Source organism: Drosophila willistoni, assembly GCF_018902025.1.
Source record: "Drosophila willistoni isolate 14030-0811.24 chromosome 2L unlocalized genomic scaffold, UCI_dwil_1.1 Seg168, whole genome shotgun sequence".
Classification (NCBI taxonomy): Eukaryota; Metazoa; Arthropoda; class Insecta; order Diptera; family Drosophilidae; genus Drosophila; species Drosophila willistoni.
Window position 1 is genome coordinate 496,676 of NW_025814047.1, and position 22,407 is coordinate 519,082.

The 22,407-nt window shown below is 35.8% G+C and overlaps 1 protein-coding gene across 1 annotated transcript; it reads right to left on the reverse strand.

The window, feature by feature from the left end:
* Nucleotides 1-1,230: 1,230 nt before the first annotated feature.
* On the reverse strand, nucleotides 1,231-3,290 carry LOC6643249 (serine/threonine-protein phosphatase PP-Y). Its single transcript, XM_002066169.4, has 2 exons — nucleotides 2,759-3,290; nucleotides 1,231-2,700 (listed from the first exon to the last, which is right to left on the reverse strand). Exons 1-2 carry the CDS (start codon nucleotides 3,147-3,149, stop codon nucleotides 2,147-2,149), a joined length of 945 nt encoding a protein of 314 aa, XP_002066205.1. The 5' UTR covers nucleotides 3,150-3,290; the 3' UTR covers nucleotides 1,231-2,146.
* Between the last annotated feature and the right edge of the window lie 19,117 nt (nucleotides 3,291-22,407).

The following is a 22,407-nucleotide window of genomic DNA, read 5'->3' on the forward strand; positions in this document are numbered from 1 at the left end:
TCTCAAATAATCGTGTCATGTAGTTCAATATATATAAAACCACTCTTTAGAACAAAGTCATTTCAAAAATCCTTTTATCTAAGATTCAGTTATAAAACACATAAGAAAACAATTATCTAAACAATCAAAAACAGATTATATCCTAGAAAACCTAAGATATGATTCGTCTACTACGCTCTTAAAGGTCCAATGAAACTTTCAGAACTCGTGACGATTTGTTAAAAGGTCTCTGTATTAAAAAATACTGCACAATTTCAACAAATTCGGAAAAATTGTTAATCAATTATTTTTGTTTCTCCTCGATAAACCGCGATTAATAATAAACAATAATTAATAATTGTTCAATAATCGATTATTGAATTCCTTTGCCATCACTACTTAATACACGGAGGTCTTAACTACTATTATTATTATTTTCAGCATCGGATATAGTTGTAAACTATCAACCAAGCAATAGCAACTATGAGCATCGACTTAGACGAAAACTACATCCATACACTAGTCTAAGACTCGAACCCGAATATTCATTGTTGAGGTGATTAACTGATTAGGCTACTTCGACAACTTATCTATCGAGATCTTACCTAATTTCTCTGCCTCTTCAGTCTCTTGATCTTATTTTTTATGTAAGAGATTTTAGTTTCCTTTCGAATCATTTCATGTCGTGTAAAACTTACATTCATCGATATGTTGTTAGGTACTTTATTATAAGACGACCCATAAACATCAACACTTGACCACACACATAGTCCAGTTTATAGGTATCTAGTTTATGTGTAAGATTTCACGACTGTATAAAATGTTGATCAAACATTGTTTTCTTAAGAGGAAAAACACCCGAACAATCATTGAAATGGCTGAAGATACATATGTAAACCACAATATACTCCTTGGAGAACTAAAGTTTATCAGTAGCTTGTTAAATTCAAAATAGCACCAAGGATGCAGCCCGCTCTAAACGCGGAACTCGTAAAAAAGTGCATCGAAGGGTTTTTGTGCGATCGTAAAGAAAAGTTGTAGCATCACATTTTGTATATGAAAAAACTTTGAATATGAAAAAAGGGACCACCAACCCATAAGACGAGACAGTCGAATTATAAAACTTGAATCACAGCAAACACGCAGATTGTTTTGATTTATATATGTATATCCCACATAAAATTATTCTAACATATAGATAGAATCTTTCAGAAGATTTAAAGAAAGAAGCCAATTGATAGTTCTTTATGGTTTAGTTTGGAGTTTTTTCGCTTTTATTCATTTTTTGCACAGTGCATCTGGCCAAGGGGATAAGGCATCAGGCAGTGGCCTGGCTTATAGCTAGACAGTAAAATAAATAAATGTGATTTGTCATTTTGCAAAACATAAAGCGTGCAACGGTTTTGTTGGTAGAGCGCATTAAATTGCAGTCAAATGGCACGCTGTGTGCATGCCAAATGCTAAGAGCCAGGAACCCAAGAGTATGACCATAAGAAAGGAGCAGGAACAGGATCACAAAACTTACACAAACACACATAGAGGACTGTATACTTTATTTTTTGGCTGCCGGAACTTGTCCTACATATGTACATACATATGTGTGCGGGGTATTAAATTATTCGAGCGTGCCCAGACTTAGCTTTAGATATTCCATGTACTTGAGTATGCAAGACTGAGCACAGAATCCCAGAATTCAAAGCAAAAAAACTCAGCCAAAGTTGTTAGAATAGAAGCATCAGTCCTCATTTGCAGCAAATCAGCATCAGGCATCAGAGGCAACTCGAAGTCAAGTCAAGTCGAGTCAAGTCAGTCAGTTCAAGTTAAGAGGCATGTAAAATTCATTTGACTGAGCAAAAGTTGCAAATGAAATATCAAAAGATGCGTGCCAGCCAGTCTGAAAGACATCCATATGTATATATCTATATATACATATATATCCATCCATCCATCCATCCAGCCACCTGTCGTCTGCCCAGCTGATGCTGACATTCCAATGCCAATGGCAATGGCAATGGCAATGGCAACGGCTAAAGGTGATTCTGTGGCTTAGGATGGGGGGCAATGTACCGCCATTGACCTTTCAACAGTCCTTCAGTCTAACATATTCGTATTCAAGTGATTTTTTCTTTCACAATTTGTTTTCATGTTGGACTGTCTACACACTTTATTATACGATACCGTTATTTACAGGAACATCACCGTCGCATACAATTTTATTGTCATTTGTATAGGGCTTCAATATGTAAAACGAACAGGTTAAATCTCTAGTAACCTTCATCACGCCACCAGCATTGTCCATTTGGCCGCAATAGTTTGGAGCCGAAAATATGGTGATTAAATGGCGATCAGCAAAGAATTCATAGCCGTCCTCAACCACCTCATGGGCCCTTACAATCAAATCCAAGTTGTGTCTTCTAATAAACTGCTTAACAATTGAGTCATCGAAAGTGAAACTGACCCCTCGCGAGTTGTACCCCCAGCCCTTGGTGGCCCGGTTTACATCGGCCCACAGCAAATCACACATAACTCCATTGGATGGCACCTCACTTGGTCGGCTTAGTTCGCGGATTTGATCCATTCTATGGAGGCTGGGACTCAAGCCACCGTGACAGCAAAAGATACGCTCCCCCACAATGGCAGCCACGGGCATAAAATTAAAGCAATCGGTAAAAGTGCGCCAGAGTTTGATATTATAGCGCCTCTTGACCTCATCGAAGAAGCCTATCAATCATTATAAGTTTACAATTATCTGTTTTACACTAAGCTAAAGCAATCATACCATAGACCCTGTTAATGCTGGCGCATTCATGATTACCACGCAAAAGAAAGAAATTCTCCGGATAACGCACTTTGTAGGCCATCAGCAAACAAATTGTCTCCAGGGATTGTTTGCCTCGATCCACATAGTCGCCCAGAAACAAATAATTCGTACGTGGCGGCCAACCACATGCCTCAAATATTCGCATCAAATCTGTATATTGTCCGTGAATGTCACCACAAATGGTCACAGGGGCGTCCAGCTCGACCAGCATGGGCTGACGTGTGAATGATTCGCGTGCCTGCCGGCACAAGCTTTGGATCACTTCCTCATCCAAATGGCAGTCGGCACCTTTCAGATTCTTTAGCGTTGCAATTATCTCATTAATTTGAGCCACTGTTAAAGTCGTCATCGTTGATTTCGCAATAAAAACACACACAAAAAAAAAGAAAAACAAAATTATAAATCACAAGAATTTTGCTTCGATTGAAAAAACTCGGTAAATGAGATCAAAAAACGATGTTTTAATTATTAATCGAGTTAATTTAAGCCAGAAACAAACGACATGAGTTTCATTCGAAATGTTTGACAATATAAAACAAAACGTGAATGCAAATGACAATTTTAAAGTAAATGTTAATTAAATTCAATTTGTTTAATTACGTGCTTGGATTAATAAGCCCCAACGATAAATTGGCAATTTAAATTGTTCTCATTTATTAGTTAATATATTCAATTTAAGGACTATAGACAACATTAACTTGTGAAATAATACAAATTCGGCATAGGGAGTAATAAATAATATAACGAAATATCATATTTTCAATTTGAAAAACTTAAAAAACAAAATTTATTTATACTATTTATTATAACTATTTGTTTTTAGCCCATTATTATCTTCTTTGTTCGAAAACTGAAAGTTGCACCCAAAAATTTTCTTGATTGTGTTGAATTTAAAATAATTAATAATTTTTTTTTTATTCGGGACCATTATCCAAGTAGGTATCATAAAGAAAAAATGGGAAAAATTAATATAATACAAGTTAGGATGACATCATAGTAGCCTTTTTAAAAATTTCTAAACGAAAAAAATATACAATATATATTTGGTCTGTTCTTTGTGAATCGAAAACGGACTGTACCAAAAATTCCCGTACAACTATGTAAATGTAAATGTAGTGATGTAAATATCAATAAAAACTTCGATGTCTATGTTTATATATTTAAAGTTAATATTCGATAGTCTTTAAAACATCGGGCTAATATCTCGATGCATCGATTTATGTCTGATGTTTTTCTAAATTAATAAAGTTCACTGATTTCTAATAATTAAAAGTTCTCATAGTAGTATTTAAAATTAATCTTAGATGAGTAAGGTATTAATAAAATATTAAAACTCGCTGGTCTCTTTTCTCATTGTTAGCCTTATCCTTCAAAAACTATTTGATAAAGTATTTATGGGCTTTACTTTCCAAAATAATTAGCTGATTTGGACCTATTCAATTTATTGTATCTGTTAATATTTGGTCAGTAGGTGAAAAACCTTTTTCGTTATCTTTGTTGTCGATCTGAAAAAAATGCGCTTCAAGTTATAGCTTAAGTAAGGATTGAAAGGGTTTTTAAAAGACAGCTTCATTTAATTATATGATAAAATTTGATAAGTGGCAAATAGAACCGATGTTTTGGTGAAACAATACATCGCTGAACATCGACATCGACAAAAACATCGGTAAACATCAAGAAACATCGCCAAGAGAACATCACTAGTGGGAGGCATACTAGTTTAAAGGATAACGTCAAATGTCTAAGTTTGAGCCGTTAAAATAAAGTGCCCTGTTGAAAAAATTGGATTCGGTAAATAGATAGAAGTATCTATTACTAAAGTAGATTCGTTCTGATAATAATTGGACTTAGAAATAGAAACATTCAACTCTAGTAATTTGTTATTTTATAAAAGAAAAAAACAGTATTTTATTATTATTCGTTCCAAATGCATCAAGCTATTTTGAAGTAGCAGTCCTCGGTAGATGAGTTGTCTAAGTGGCCTAGTCATTTAGTCAACTGAACAACGAGGATCCGGGTTCGAATCCCAGGCTAGTGTATGGATGTAGTTTTCGTCTAATTGTAAGCCGAAGGCCATAGTTGCCAGTGCTTGTAAAATATAGTTAGGTTGATAGTTTATAACTATATCCTATACTTTAATAATAATAATAATAATTTTGAAGTAGCTTTATGCTTAAGAGAAAGTTATAGTGAAAATTTGCCCTAAGAAATATAATGGCAGATCAATCAAACACAATTTATATATACATACAATATATTGTGAAGTAAAATTGGTTTCTTCCTTTGCATTTAGACAGGACTTTAGCAAATAAATTCCTTTTGGTATCTCTTCAACTGTGAGAAAATTTCAATTTCAAAAGCATTTCACTTAAATCTTCGCTTTGAAAGTTTATCTTGGAGCGATTTGCTGGCTAAATTCCTGGTCAGTATTCTTTGTTCTTGGCAGACTTTTCTTTATCGTTTTAAACATCTTGTCTAAGTCGTAATACCTTTGGTGTATATACACAGAGACAACAGAGGCAACCCAATCTCACTCCTGACTACTTTGCTTAAAGCAGAAGCGTTAAAGTGCAAAAGATTTATGAAATTTATTTATGTGTCTAGTACAAAATTCCAATGCCCTAGCATGGGGATAGCCATGGGTCAGCTGCCCAACCTCATTCTCATTCACCCGCCAACCCATCGCCAGCCATTTCCCTCCGCTCCTATTCCTATCATCATCATCATCATCTGAATCGCCATCACAATTTTGCGTTGCGGCGGCGTGGACGTAAGCGGATTTGCGACAAAACTCATTCGCCATGGACATGCCACGCCCACTGCCCTGCCCTCTGGGCCATGGCTGCCGACTACTAGCTCTTGGCTCTTGCCACTGCCTCCGCCTTTGGCTCGGTGCGGTCGGTTGGGCACACTTCATCGTCGTCGACGTCGTCGTCGTCGTCCTCCGCTTGTTAGCAATGACAGCAAAGAGCGACGAGGCTAAATCCTGTTAAAATTTAGTGCAAAATAAGATAGAATGTTGTTCGCCTGTCCAAGGCAAAAGAAAAGTAAATTATTTCTTCTTCATACTCATTCAATGGTATACCTACTTTAATTTTCATTCTTTCTGCAGTTTTCTTCCGACCGTTTTCCATTCAAAATAAAATAAGAAATATTCCCAGCTCACATATACACACACACACACAAAAACAAAACAATGTGTGTGTGTGAGTGAGTATCCGTAGATATATTTTTTTTCCTACATATATATTCCGCTGACCCATAAATTGTCACCGAAAGCTCCGAAAACAATAAAAATAAATGAACTTGAGTGAGTTCTGCCTGCCTGCCTGATTTTTTGTATACTCTTGCTCAATGGATAATCGCAGTTTTGCTCTAAGAAAAAGGTATGTATCTACAAATAAAACAAATACTAAGAATATTTAGATCTTAAGTTAATTACTCCAAAAATTATACGTAAAAAGTCTTAAAAGGTGTTAAAGAACTATTTAACCCAATCCATCAATCTCCCTCCAGATATTCCGCCTGTGGTAGGTTAACACTTGAAATATTTTGCAATGAAAAATAAATGGAGTTTTAAACAAAAAAAAAAAGTTTTTCATATTTAGGTATTTTTATTTTATATCACAGGATCAGTATTTGTTTTATATGTCAGAAGTTACTAACAATTAGTTCTATTTTTATTTTAAAGTAACGATCTCGTTGTCTAGTTGGAAAATTTTTCCAAATAATTGACTAGTTTTTTAACCTTTCGCTTGCTTCGTCAAACTTTTCATGTATTACTCACATTGGCCATAAAATTGATTGGGGGTCAATTGATACAGAGGTTTGTAAGGGTATACACATTACGTCATTGTCCAAAATAGTCTCATACTCTTGATTTTTTATTTCTTATATATTTCCAACTTCTTGTGTCGCTTTGGTTTTCAGTGTGGAAAACGTAAACTGAACTGGCAATTTCATTATTATTACTTTTTCGACACTAACTTTTCTCTTCTTTCTTGGCCATTCGTTATTTGAGCCAGGCCCATTTTGGCTATTAGTATTTATTATATTTAACGTAAAGAAGACCAAAAACATGATAAGCAAGTAGCATGCGATAGACGAGAAATTTCTAATGTTAAATAATAAAATATATCTCAATGCATTTGTCTCCATTAAAGAGTTGAGTAGCAATAAAACAAATGTAGAGAATTAGGATATAAAACCAATAGTTATATATAAACCACAAATCACAACCAAGAAACTAACCAAAGATCAGGTTCCAAGAGAAGTTTGACAAATAAATATATTTGTGGGTTTTCTATATGTACTAATTCGTATTTATTGAAAATCCTCTTAACCATTTTTAAAAGCCATTTCCAAGCATATGCAAGCTCTCTCTCTGTCTCTGTCTCTCTGTCTTTCTCTCTCGCACTGAGTGAGTTGTGTTTGCTGTAGTTATATGGCAGGAGATCAAAGCAAAAGCTTGCGGAATCAAAATATAATTCCCATAAATGCAAGATGCAAGAGAAAACGGCAGAAGGATGTGAACAATATGCAATATGGACAAAAGCAGGATGCCCAGAAGGAGGAAAAAGAGAAGAACTAGTCGAGGGATGCCTCCACTGATGGAGAAATGCAGATGAAGTTGCTGTTCTTGTTGTTGTTATTGTTATTGTTATTGTACGACACGTGCCGGATCCTCTGGCCATGGTTTTGTGCGTGGAGCATGAAAATCTTTTGGCCCCACCTTTCTTTATGCTCCATCTACCCAACCCAACAGGCAACAACTGGCTATGGCCATTGCCTTAAAAAGCAATAACAAACAGCGACAGTTAGTATGTGGAATGTAGTTTCTGTTTGCTGGCTTTTTGTTATTTTCTTTTGCTTTCTTTCTGACTTCCTTTTTTGCACATTTTTTTCAGTTTTGTTTTTTTTTTTTTTTTGGTTTTCGCATTTTACTTTTCACTTTCCACTTTCTACTTGGCACTTTAGTACATTTGCTAGGTTCTTAGTATATAGCACTCCATTGGCCCCTCTGGTGTTGCCCTCGTCTCTCTAGTCCACTAAGTCTAGGACACGTGTCGCTGACATTTCCCTTGGCTCGCATTTGCAAATAGTTTTACTTTTGGCATACAACACTTAAAAATTTCCCTAAGTAAATGGCAAACTGTACATAAGAAAAAGATATACAAATAAAATTGTGAAGCTGAAAATGGGAAAAGAAAAAGCCAAGTTTAAGTTTGACAACTTAATGTCTGGCAGTGGCTAGAAAACAATTTGCATTGGCCTGAGAAATGTGCCAGCTGAGGCCACAAATAAATATTGAAACCGTAAAGGATTTTGCGGTGAAAGCAAACCCAAACCATTCAAGTCTCCAACTCCAACTCGGTTTCGGTTTCGGGCATTCTCATAATCTGCCTTGTAATAAACTCTGTAAAACTGGACACAAAAAACCAAAGTCATTTATTTTTACTTATTATTTTTATTTACATTACACTTTTACTTATTTTTTTGTATTTTTACAAGAGTTTCCTCCTCATCGTGGGGCAAACATAAATATAATCATTCATGGTTTTCAGAGCATGAATCACATGCAAATTGAAGAAGGCCGAGAGCCCAGAGCACTGAGAACTAAATAGATTCATAAATCAGTTTGAAAATATTATTTGATTTCCGTTCTGTGCTAAATGCCAGCAGCTCTCAACAAAAGAAAAGCCACTTCAAGACATGGTCGGAAGCAAGTAATTGGAGCGTAAAGTAGGCAAAGATGAAAATATTAGAAGAGGTATATCCATTTATAAATCAAACATAGAAATCGTAAGCGAATTTTTACTTTAAGAGTATTTAAATTTCTGTCATTTCGAGTTTGAATGTTGTTTTTTTTTCTTTGCTTGCTCCCCTTTTTCTATTAATTTTCTTTTAAGAAACGGATGCAAAATGTTGACATTACGTTGTCATTTGGGATGTGAATTATGAGTGGTTTTTCTTAGTCTTAGGCCATTGGCAGTATGACAATGAGCACTTCCTGTCGTCTGCCTGCCTCATTTCAACTCTCCAGCGCCCACAAAAGTATGCTATGCCATGAAAAAAGAAAGAAGGAAAAGAATCGGCATGATATATAAATAAATGTCAGGCGGGGCAAAGTCATGACATACGAAATGAGTTTCTCTGCTGCATTTGTTGTTGTTGCTGCTGCTGCTGCTGCTGCTGCTAGTTCTGTTGATGTTGCTCTTGTTGCTGCTGCTGGCAATTGTTGTTGTTGGTGGTGCTTTTGTTGCTTAATATTTCCGCTTGCACACTTGCTTATTTATATTATGTTTCCGCCATCATGCAGTGAACACCAGGAGAAGGATATAGCTAAAGTTGAAGACGCGACTAAAGCGAATGCCGCCTGGAAGAAGAAGAGGATGGGCAGAAGAAAAACTTAGGCTGCTACCACATGCCACATTCGCCACATGCAGTCTGGCTTCGCCTACTGGGAGCTTCATGTCCCGGCCCTTGGCTGATGTTAAGTGCCTACATAGAATCCAATCTTCACATTCACACACAAACACACACACACACTCGTACATACATATTGTGTGTATGTATGCATCTCAAGTCAAGCTGTGCAGTCAACTGCATCCTTGCTCTAACCATCAGTAACTTGAACCCTAAAGTTCCTTGGCTTATCCTCAACGCGTCATTTTGCATTTTCTAGTGCTTCTTTTGCTCCCTCAAGCTGTCGCTTTAAGTAATTAACCCGTCCATGATTCGCCCCCCTCTCTTTCTGCCTCTTTTTCTCAATAGATGAGCGAGTTTCAGTCGCATTCACAGGAATCCCAGCAGGTAGTCCTTTGACTCCATTTGTTTGATTGCTGATGTACGGCCAATCATTGTCAGTTGCAGCAAATATTGTCCAACCACATGCTGAGTGAGTTTATTAAAGGCTAAATTTGACGCTGCCAATAAACAAAACTAGCTAGTCCTCTACCCTTCTGTCTATAATTCCTTATCTACTACACACTCATGCCCCTTGCTGCTGCCACTTTTTTTCCACTCTGATGCGGCAACAGTTGGCATGATAAAAATAGTATTTGGCTACACATTTTTGTTCCTCTAAGGCAACTTGCCCAGATACTCAGCTTTAAGTTTTAAATGCCAACTAAGAGAACAAAATTTAGCCTAACAAAAACTTTTAGTGAAGAAATTTACTTTCAATAGCTTAAGAAATTAATCTGGATATCCAATTACTTTTCCATTGGTTCAAACTGAATTTAAACCCTTCAACTAAAGGGTATTATAAACTTACTCAGATGCTCCACAAACCATATATACATACATATTCTTGATCAGCGTGTCGAGTTTGCCAAGTCCAATTTGTCGGATTAAATCTGAATTAGGCTTAATAAAAAAATTTGTTATAAAAGAAATCTCATAAAATGCAAAACTAATTGGAAAACGAAATATATATACATAAAACTTTAACAGTTTTACTTACAAGATAGTTATAGTCTAGGGGGTTTATATGAAAATACGACTAAATAGAGATTACAAGATGTAAAATGGCAATCGACGTTTGGCTCGGTTCGACTTTGGCGCTCGACTTTGGCGCCCTACTTTGGCGCTCGACTTTTAGTGTCCGACTTTGACACACGACTTATAGCACCCGTCTATGGTACTCGACTTGACCTTGAATCCGACTATGACGCAAGACCTCTAAACACGTCCGTCTTGTTCGACGCGCAAAAACTAACTCTCTCGTAATCATCTCTCATTCGATCGTCATCTCTCATTCGTTCGTCATCTCTCATTCGTTCGTCATCCCTCTTTGATCGTCTTTTCTTACACGCTCACGTTGTCTCTTTGATCGTTGTGTTGTCTCTCGTCCTCGTGTACAGTGGGATTGATGCACATCGAAAATGCTCATCCTACATATATCTTCCTTAAAGTCACAGCCCGCATAATGATTCCGATGGCAGTAAACGGATTTTTATTTGCCATATGAACATAACATAAAGTACCTTCAAGTAACTCACTTAAACAGTTTAAAATGTTAAATGTCCTTTTATATCCTTGTAGAAGGTTTTAAAAAATTATGCAGATCACTGTAACGCAGAGAAGATGTTTTCGACTCCATAAAGTATAGGTACATATTCTTGATCACAATGAGAATAAGCCGATATAGATGTGTCTCTATGTTCGTCTGTGCGTATTAACATCACGTCCTCAATAAAAAATTAATAATTATTTACATTTCTTTTGTTAACTTATATTTACATGAGTTTGGGTAATATTTTACAATAGGTGGTATAGGTTTATTTCTTTAAAGAATTGGGAGATAGCGACGATATTGGGGTTACTTAGGGATGGGGTTTCAATAGGGTTAGGGTGTAGGAATTTTTTTCTCGGCTCATTATATTCCTTGCATTCTGTGAGTATGTGCAGGATTGTAAATTTTTTGTTGCAATGTATACATTGTGGGGGGGGGGGGGGTTGTTTTTTGAATATGAATTCGTGGGTAAGTTTTGTGTGTCCAAATATCCTAAATAAGTTTCGGGGTATTTCGCAAAAGTCTTAAAAAAAAAAAATCTTAAAAATTATAAAAACCAATGTGATACAAACGGAATCTATTAACTATTCTCATCTTTGTAACCTATTCTTTGCAAAATATGAAATAAAAGATTCATTTTTTAATGTTGAAATAGTAATATTAATGTTTTGAACACAGCTGTAAGTATGTGGTTTCTTATGTAATACTAGCAAACATCTCTAAAAAAGAACCCCTGAAAATTGTTGCACAGTGTAATTGCAGTTGAGTAGGTAATCAGAGGGCATTGCCGTCTTCATTTGATACTCTGTGCGCTACCACGTTTAATGGCTTAAATGTTTAGATGTATGTGTGTGTGCATGTGATAGTATGTTTGTGTTTGAGTGCCACAGGTAGTTTTTGGTTGGACTTTTTTTGAAGTGAAAGTGGGAAGGCATCGTTCGTTTGGATTTGTTTTGTTGACTATGAAGCCACGTGTTGTGCGCTAATTATGTACGTGACTGACATGAAATTGACGTTTCGAAATTTCGACAAGTTACCCAGGCAGTTGCTTGGCGCCCTTTCAGAGCTCCAACATTCTATTGACATCGTTAAAGTGCTTAAAGATTTGTCTGGCTTCTATTCTGTTCACCCCTCATTTCTCTCGATCAACTTTTCTCTGTGTGTGTTTCTTCATGACCATTTGTTATGGCGAATAAAATTCACTTCAAGTTCTTATCAATAAACGAGCTGGCGCTGCTTTGGCAAATTTTCTTCAGTTACGTTTGATGTCATTTAGATTCTATGATGCTGCGGTTGTTGGCAGGTGTTGGAACACACACACACACACACACACACACAGAAACACTCGCTGATAGAATGAGAGTGAGTTAACAAGATATTTGCTGCGTATGTCGTTACAATTTTCCATCAAACAAGACAACGCAAAGCGAGACACACACAAAACTTTCATGTTATTGAAAAGCAAAAAAAAAAAAAGGAGAAAGGAAAAACCAAGGGAAAAACGAGAAAAATACACACAAAAACACATACGTACACACAGAGGTAAAATAAACCTTAATGCTAAAAAATATCAAATGTCTTTGACTGGCAATGTCTTTTCTCCAAACTGATTCCCTTCCATCTCTCTCTCTCTCTCTCTCTCTCTCTATCTCGCTTTATCTCAGTCTGTCTCTCTCTCTAACTGTGTTAGCTAAGCATTTTTAAATGGATTCGCGCACGTGTATGTCCATGGCATACACATACACACGGCACACACATACTTGCACAGAAAGTGCGTTGATTAAATTTTCGTTAAATTGTCTCCGAGCTCGTTCAGTTTTTCACTCTCTATGTCTTTGTGTATTAGTGGGTGTATGTGTGTAAGAGTGTGAGTGTTATACATGTCATTGTATTTTGAAAAGATTTTTATATGCTTGAGTAAGCAAATCGCTTTGACAAGGTGATAGAAAAAATAACAAGTTAGATTTTGTATAGAACAGAACAGAAAGAGTTGACAAAATACTAAAACTTATTTACGGTCTTTAAACTTCCTGAGATTGAGGCACATCCATCAGTTAAAAGACTTTTTCATGGTAGAGCACATAGATTGACAAATAACAAGTTGTCCTCATTACGACTGATATTAAACGAGTCGATTGTCTACTTTTAGCCCATTAGAAAAGCAACTTAAGAATTGAAGTTGCAGAACTGAACAGTAAAGAACTTGGTTAAACGACTCCAAACTCAAAATTTAAGAAGAAATAGTTTGGGACTCTTAAGTCGTTCATATGTAGTAACCAAAAGCGTCTAAATGAACTACTAAACAAAAAGGCAACAGTCTCCAATGGCATGGCAACCGTTGATAGAACACAAAGAACCAATCTCAATGAATCTGTAAGGTTAACCGTCTTATAGATAGCTCATATAATTCCTGTTTTCATAAGTGTACAATTGAAAATGTATTTTTATTTAAAATGAAATGTTGAACACATGTTAAATAGGGCTCCGTACAAATATTTGCCACTTTTTTCACTTATCGCACAAGTGAGTCAACATAAACATCAACAACATGAACAACAACAGTCAGCAATTAACATTAACAATGACAAACAAATTGTCAGTGCATTAACCTGGCTAACTGACTGACTCACTGGCAGGCTGGCTGGTTGCCTCACGGGTTGGCTGAATGAATGACTGAGTGAGTGAGTGGAGAAAAGTCCTTCGCCCGCTGGACTTTTGCAACAACATAAACTGGGCAAAAAAACAACATCAGCAGTTGCCTGAAAGTGAGTCAAAGAGTGCTTCATGTTTTGCTCATTAGCGCAAATGAGGGGGCCCAAGCAGTGCAGGAGTGAAAATCTGTGAAAACCTGTGGAAATTGTGCAAAATATGCAAGAGAGCCAAAAGACGGAGAATGAAATACAGGAAGACCATAGAAATGCATAAGAATGACGAGAGACAGACAGTTTTGAAGCTTGAGGGAAAATTATGTTATCTGAATCTTTCTCTCTTTTTTTTTTCACTTGCACAATTTCCAACTAATTGGCCGTTGAGGGTGGGCAAAGAACTATCTGGCAAGAAAAAACTAACCAACTTTAATATTAGCATGTGTCAAGATAGTTAATTGAATTGACCACGAAGCAAGCAAAACTACAGACGAGGGACAAGCAGCATAATCAGCATCTCCATCATGGTCGTCATTATTCTTATCATCATCACCTTTATCAGCTTGGTAGACATGTTTTTTGGGGCGTGTATCTATCTTTAGTTGGGACTTGTGTTAAAATTACAATTAAGCAATTTCTCACCTGTTCAACACAGAAGACACCTTGCCTGACCACAACACTAATACCAACAGCAAACGGATAGCTGAACAATGCCTAATGACTTAATGAACGCCTGCTAGGAGGTGGTTGGCGGTCCTATCTACCTGTTTCAGCCGGAGACCTGAACCTGTCCGGCGCATTAAGTTAATGCCTAACCAAAGACATGACAAGCCAAAAGGAAGATGAAGCCAAGGCTGCAACTGAAGCTAGAGAAGAGCAGGAAAGACCAACAAGACAAGGCCAAACTACTAAAAGCACTTCTGTGGCCAACACGGCATTGACTCTCCCTTACAAGCCGCCCTCGACTACCAACCTCGTCTCTCCGCTTTCTCTATCTCTCACTTTCTCTCTCTCTTTCTCGTTCTGTCTCTTGCTATTGAGGTAACCACGACAATAACAACAGCACTAGTGAAACAATGGCTTTTAGCTGGAAAACACAAGACATAAAGGTGGCCAGCCACCTCGACATATAAAGCAAAAACCAAACTGAAAGCTGCGGAAAATGCTAATGTGAGTCCGGATCTCTCTTGTTAGTGATGTTGTTGCTGTTGTTGTTGTTGTGGATGTTGTTATTATTGTGGCTTGGCCTGCTCCTGGCCCTATCCTGGCGATGGCCCCGGCCTTGGCGTCGGATTATGGCAAAGTTCGCATTGCGTGTAATGAGTATGTCCTTGAAACACAATATGTCTCTCCATTTCTCTGTCTCTTTGCATAAATTACAGTTATTTATGCCGGCTGGCCGCATTAGAATTGAAGTTGAGACACCCACACACATACACACACACACACACCCTCAAAAGGTGAGAAGTGTCAGAGAGTTGCCTCTTTGTGATGCCTGTTAGCATTAACTGGATTGCCATTTAATTTTCGCCATAATCCATTCGTGCACCGGAAATGCTGTTAAACAAAAATTAAGCCAATTGAATGTTAATCGCTGACTAAATGAAATGGAACCGAAATTAAGAGAAAAATGGTAATATGTACAATTGAAATAAATCACAACATAATATTAATACAAAGTGAAACCCAAATGAATTTAGTTTGCGTTTTATTTAAAAAAAAATGTTCTTATTTTTATACGCATTTAAATATAATAAAATAAAATTTATTATAATGTTTGGCATTAGCTGACTCCAGGTTATTTATTGCATTACTTGCTAAGCAAATATATAACTGTAAATTAGTTTAATGAGCAACCTATATAACTTATATCACGATGCATCGGCCGATATTCAATCAAACAATTTGGTATAACATAATTCATAACTGGGACCACATACAAATACTTATGTATATTCCATATACTTACTTACGGAAGCTTCAATTGGAATACTTAGTACCAAAAGAGATAATTATATTTTATGACAGTTATACGCTATTAACAAGAAGCTTAAACAAATTGGCAAATATCGGAAGTAGTGGCAATCAACAGCTGCAGTAGACGAATTCATCCACAGTTTATTAATTATCCATAGAATCGGTTAAAACTTTTTCGGTTTTAAAACATTGCTGATTGTGATTCCTATAAGCAAGCTAGAGTATGTGTAATTAAAGAAATATTTGTATTTTGGTTAAAAAAAACAATTACTAATGCGTCACTCCTAATTTGATTTGCTTTGAGGCATGAAAATATTCACATAATGCAAATAAAATCGAATTTACTTATTAATTTCAACACAATAATTCTATATGTATATAGAATTTTAACTATTATGAGAGTTCAGTATATTTTTATTAATTATTTGTTAGTAAGACTATTGATTAATGTGAAAATGAATTCAAAACGTCTTCGATTTTGTGTCTTTTACATCTTTGTCTTATGCGTAGACACGTCTTTTTTGACTTAAGCTTTTCGTTCAACTTTCGCACGCTCTCAGCTTGACTGTGTCTGCTCGTCGTTTTGTTTTTCTTACGTCGCGACGTCTCTTGATCGTCTTTGAAACTTTGTCGACTTTTTATCATCTTTGCAGTTCTCACGTCTTTTTGTTTTATTTATGATATTTTTGGGGGTCAACCTAATGTCCTTGTGTGGGTTTGATTAACTTTTGAAGCAGTTTTACCACACAACATACCCCCAAAAGATTTAAAATAAGCCCTAATCGTAGTTACATACAAAAGAAAATTTATATGATAAAGTATTTTACATTTTTAGTTGCTGAAGTAAAATTTAATCTGCAACTATATAAAACACCCTTTTGGATTTTTATTTTTTATTGAAAAGAAATGTAAACAATATTTGAAAGCTTTCATTGTTCCAACAAAATACGAAATAATAAAACTAAAGCCTATTAAACCAAATTGGTGGGTCTGATTGCTTAGCCTGAGGGCTCCAATTTCCCCACACACACACACACAAAACATTTCACGTGCCCGGGATATATTTCCTCGAAACCAAAAATCAATTACACCTGAAAACCGCTAACCGCATTTGAAATTTATGATAAGCTGGAACATCGAGATGCAGAATGGCATTGCAGGCACACGCACACACAAACACACACACACACACACACAGGCATACAGAACAACAATTCGAACAGTTACAGTTAAAGCAACATTTACCGTTTACCGTTGCGGCGCCCATTGTTTAGCCAAGCGACTGTAATGACGATGACGACGACTACGACGACGATGGCTACGACGATGGCAACAACGCGTCGTCATCTTGGCTGACAAACAATCCAACATATGGCGGCACACGGCATTCAGAATTTCGCATTGGCAAATTACACACACAAAGGTTGAGTGTGTGTGTGAGTGTGTGTTTCAGTCTTATGTCACGCAGATGGATAGATATCTGTATAGATACGGTTATATACGATTTTTATTATCATTTTGTTACGTGTGCTTTTATGGCCAAAAAGCAAAGAGACAAGCAAGGATTTGCCACACTTTTCCCTCTTTGTCTATCTTTTGATTTCTCTTTTTCTTTCTATGTGGCACAAACATTGTTGTTTGTTGCTCTTGTTTACCCGTGAATGAAACTCAAATACCTTTGACAATGTTTTTTCGTAGAAATTACATCTTGGATTCATTGTTGTTGTTGATTTAATACCCTCTAATCAGTTGGCAAAAGTATATATAGCGGGGTAAGTGCACACAAAAAAAAGGACTCTGCATATATTCATTAGCTGAATTGATCTAGCAATGGCCATCATGGCATAGTTTTCTTCTTGATATCTTAATTAAGTTTCTTGGTCTTTCTTAGAACTATCCACCAATGAAGATATTGGGTTACGAAAGTAAAAGCACTCAAGTCCAGGCCCTACTAAGTCTTAGTAAAGTTGTCAAGCACGAGTTGTGGGGGAGTATTTAGTTACACGAGTCCGAAATTCCCGGGTGAGAACAGTGTCCTGGCATTTTACACGCTACTTAAAACATAATTTTGTATATTATACTACTTTTCCATTAAATATATAAACATATTTCTTTAAGAAGTTGCAACCCTAACTACTGGTAAAGGGTAACGTTAAATCGTTCTGCTGGTTAATTTTTGTAAATGTTGTTGTCGTTCCTGCTGTGCCAGCAAAATATATGGTCATATTATGTACCATTGTGACCACATTTGTTAGATTTCTGTTAAAGCTATCACTTAAAGAGACCCTTCTCCTTACTGATTCTCTTTCCGGCATCAGGGAAAGGCAGAACTCTTGATGGTGGTGACGTGGCTGGTGGTGATGGTGGTGCTGGTTGTACGTGTGTACCCGTGCGCTGATTATTTAAAAATTTATGAAGCCAACCAAGCGCAGCTGAAAAACTTTTGCACAAAACTAAACAAACTGCAGCAACAACAAGAGCACCAACAACAGCAACAAGGACAGCAGAGGGAGTAAGTAACAAACACGGCAGCAACATGGACGACTATGACGACAGCAACAACACCAACAACACCAACACCAACAAGAACAATAAAAACTACGACGTGAGCGTGAGGAAACATCAGTTTGTTGTGTTTGTTGTTTGTTCCTTTTGGCGAGTTTTAACCACAAACGGAGGCAGCATTCGCTGCTGCTGATGTTGTTGCTGCTGCTGATAATGTGCAACGTACAAAAACTTTCAACATAGTTTGCTACTTAACTCGAGCGTAATAATAAAAGTGCTAAATCTTTGCTTATATTCACTTTGAAAATGCTGCGAGGACAATGCCAGGGAGATGGCTGACTGGCTGGCTGGATGGCTGGCTCGCGGGTGGTTCGGGACAAAGAGGATTGCGCAGGAGGCGGAGACCAAATGGGGCCGCAGGTCAGTCAGGCGGATCCACAAAAGAATGGTATTACAAATAGAGGGAGAGGCAAGCTTGGGGCTTAAAAGGTGAAAGCAATTATACAAAATGTTGTAAGGGAAACCAAGAATTAAGAGAATGGAAAAAAATGCAAAATAAAATAAAAAAAAAAGGAATCAAAAGTGGTGAGAGGGGGGGCGAGCAAAATAAACGTAAAGTGAAGTGTGAAAAGTTTTACAATTTTCATTAGATTTAATGAACAAAGTTGATCAAAAGTTGATGCAAAAATGTTAAAGACTTTTGCATTTTAAATATACATATATTTATATCCCTATCAAGAGTTACACATAAATTGCTAAATCCCACTGAAATAGTTGCAACCACACAAATCAATTTAGTAACATGAACTAATCTCGCTATTATTACACGCATTACAATATATTTACTTTACATTATGTATTAATGCATTTATAAACAATGCATACAAATGCCAAGCCAGTGACGGATTTGCAGGTGGAAAAGAGATTACAAATTCTATCCAACAAGATGAGAAAATTTCCTGCACATTTTAATAAGAAAAGATTAGCATGTGTTTAACAGCTTTTTAACCCAATTACTTAACGTTGGAAATAATAATTAAGTTAAGAATGTAGGCCGACAAAATAAACGAAGACAAGAGTTACAACGTTCTATATGTATAAATCTGAATGAATTCATGTTTTACTTTATTTAAGAAGCTCAACAAAGATATCCATATAATTACCCAGTTTTCCTCAAACATAGTATTTTACACATATTTGCATAACTCAAAAGTAATTAAAACTTTTTATTTGGGAAGCTAAATCACTGACTTACTGTGAAGGATAATTCTTAATAACCGAAAATCATCATTTAAGTATGTATATGCGATGTTATGATTCAGACAAATCGTGTATAGAATGTTACAAATTAATATTGAAATACATAATGGCATAATATATAGAAAAAGCATAAAGGGTAAGTTGTTGTTGAAAATGTGTAACAATTGAAAAATTAAAAATCGACTTTTAAAATATCTTCAGTGAATAAGAATTTTACGAGTTGAAAGCCTTGTAGCTAGTACTGATATATTTTGTTTTTGTTTAGGTCTAGTATTAATACTTTATCTAAAATTGTAAATAAATAATTATTCGAAGTAAGAAGTGCAAGGAAACTGCTTTAAGGTTTTTGATTTTAATGATTTTAATGTAAAGTCTGTAATTCCACCTTTTGACTAACACACACACAAACAGTGATTTCCTTTCAATCACTGTGTCCTTTAAGCACTTTTTATCGCAAATTTAGGATATAGAATGTATTATTTTGGTATATGTACCAAACCGTTCCCGTCTTCGTTTCTCATCAATGTGTCACTGCATTTCGAGGATTGCTAAGTCACTCAAGCTGGATTAACATTATGGTTAACAACAAATAGAAGGATGCATCTTCGCTTTGTCACCTCCCAAAAAATTTGAGTTTTAAGATGAATATTTTCACTTCGATCCCCATTTTGGTCGAGTAATAGAAGGAGTAATAGAAAAAGGTTAAAATGGCCAAAGGTATCCCGGTTTATGTCTTATTATCCTTTTAAGTTACCTATTAATGTAAATCTCAAATCCGCTACTGGTATATATATATGTGTATATGTATGTGTCATAAATAATCCAGAATTTTAATTAACTTTATTTATTATTTGGGCGGGGGATGGCCATGGCCAAGGCAATATTCCATTTGATTTCGAGGATGATGATGATGATGATGATTTCCATTAAAACGGGCTTAACACACCCAAAAGGCAGTCGCGGCAGCAATAATTGATAAGCTTTAATATATATAAACATTTATATTGTATAATATATGTACTACACATATACATATATGTATATATATGTATGTATATATAAATTTCGATTTCATTGCGTACGTTCGATTTCAGTTAAACGTAAATCCGCTACGAAAGTTGTTTGCACATTTTTAATTTGATTGTAATAATGGTAAACATTAAAGACGAAGGATTTACCTGATGCGGATTTCGAAAAATTAAGCGCCATAAAATTGCATTTGCTCACCCTCAATCACCGATCAGTGAAAGCTATAAACCCCAAAACGAAAAGTCTATAGGCAGAAATCATAAATTAAGCACATAGCATGAGTAGGAGAGGGGGGGAGAGAGAGAGAGAGAGAGAGAGAGATGAAAAAGAGCAACATGGACACAAAATCATTTCGTCCTGGAGCCTTATCAGGCAAACGGCCATTGGTCGCCTGTAACAAACAATAATTTTTTTAGCTTCGACCAACATGGAAACTGAACGGAACGGCCCGGAACGGAACGTAGCTCTGGCCAGTTTATTATTTATTTTGGCGTGAATTTTACGAGCTGCACGCCAGACTTCGATGCCGTGGCTCAGGTTCAGGTTCAGGACTGTCCGGCTGCCATATATATTTTATGACCCCTCTCCTAGCCCCAGCTTAGCTATGCTTTTCCCCCACAACATTGTTATATGGCGGGGGTTGAGACGGGCTATACGAAAAATGAAAAAATTAAATTTATTTTTTCACGCGCCAATAATCACAAAGCGCCGCGTAATCAAATTTATTGAAAAATAAAAAGCCATAAAAGCAACCAAAAAAAAAAAAAAAACACAGAAAAAACGAGAACGTGGCAAGAGAGGAGTACATCCGTATCTATATATTTTCCTATATTCTAAATTCATCATCATCGTTTGAAGGTATCTATGGTGTCCATGCAGTTCGTCCACCTGTTCTTTGTTTGTGTTCTCTACTGTTCAAAATATAGCTAAGGGAAATTAGTCGAAGTTTTTAATACCCTAGTTTAATTAAGAAATCGTTCTTCTACATGTTTTAAAAGTATATCAAATAGACAACTTCATCTGAAAAGACGTATACAAAGTTTTGGGAAGGCATCGAAACTGATTATTTGAATTGTGAAACCTTTCATTCTGTAAATATATGATATGACTCACTCCCAAAATTTGGCAAGCATAAAGAGACTCACTCACTCAATCTAAACTTTTCAGTTGCAAACACAGGCAATAAAATTAATTACTTATAGCAATAAATCCATAATTCGTTTAATTAATTTAGACAGTGTAACTCTCGTTATCGAGTAATGTATATCTTGACTTTCTCATTATTAATTCGTAAAAAAGTGTCAAATTTGACCAAATTGCATACTTTTATGCGCTTTTTTAATTATTCGATAAGTCATTTTAATTTTGCATTGTTATTACGATGCATAAAATGGATAAAATACGATCTAAAATTAATTAACTTTAACTAAAACTCTTTAGTAAAGACCAAAAAGTCTACAATTTCGGCAGAAATTGACAAAATACAAGCCACAACTCAAGCATTTTAAGATAATTTAAATTTAACGTTCCTATACATAACGAAAATTTGCGAAAAGGGGGACGAGTGGGGATGAGTTTTTGGTTTGGGGCTTAAGACAATACTCACAAGTACAAACTGGACCAATAAGTTGCTTTAAACATGCAACAGCTTATTAGTATGTTAATTTCCTGAAAAAATACACTGAAATTTGACATTACACAATACTAAATCATTAGAACTACACATGATATAACAATATAAGTACATTAACTGGACAGTGCTTACCTTGAAGATTACTTTCCATAATTTAAATAAGTTTTCTGCACCAATTCGACGAGTGTGGCAAATCATAAAGCAACTAAACACTTTTAAAAACTCTCAAAAACTATGGTGGCGCTTTTTTATCTTTTTATTATAATTTTTATAATGTATAATGATTTTACTTTAGGATTAAAATAAAAAAGAATGATATATTATCATCAAAAACTTATGGCAAAACTTTGGTCATCTGGACCAGTTTGCAATGGTGCTATTATGACTTTCATGACCTCTGAAGGTATGTGTACACAAATTGTATAATTTTCTAATTATATAAGAGATAAAAGATGTAAAAAAAAATTATGCTTATTGCTAGATCAAAACAAAATATGGCAAAAGTTGATGCGTGCTCACTTTAATTTAGGATTTTGCAGTA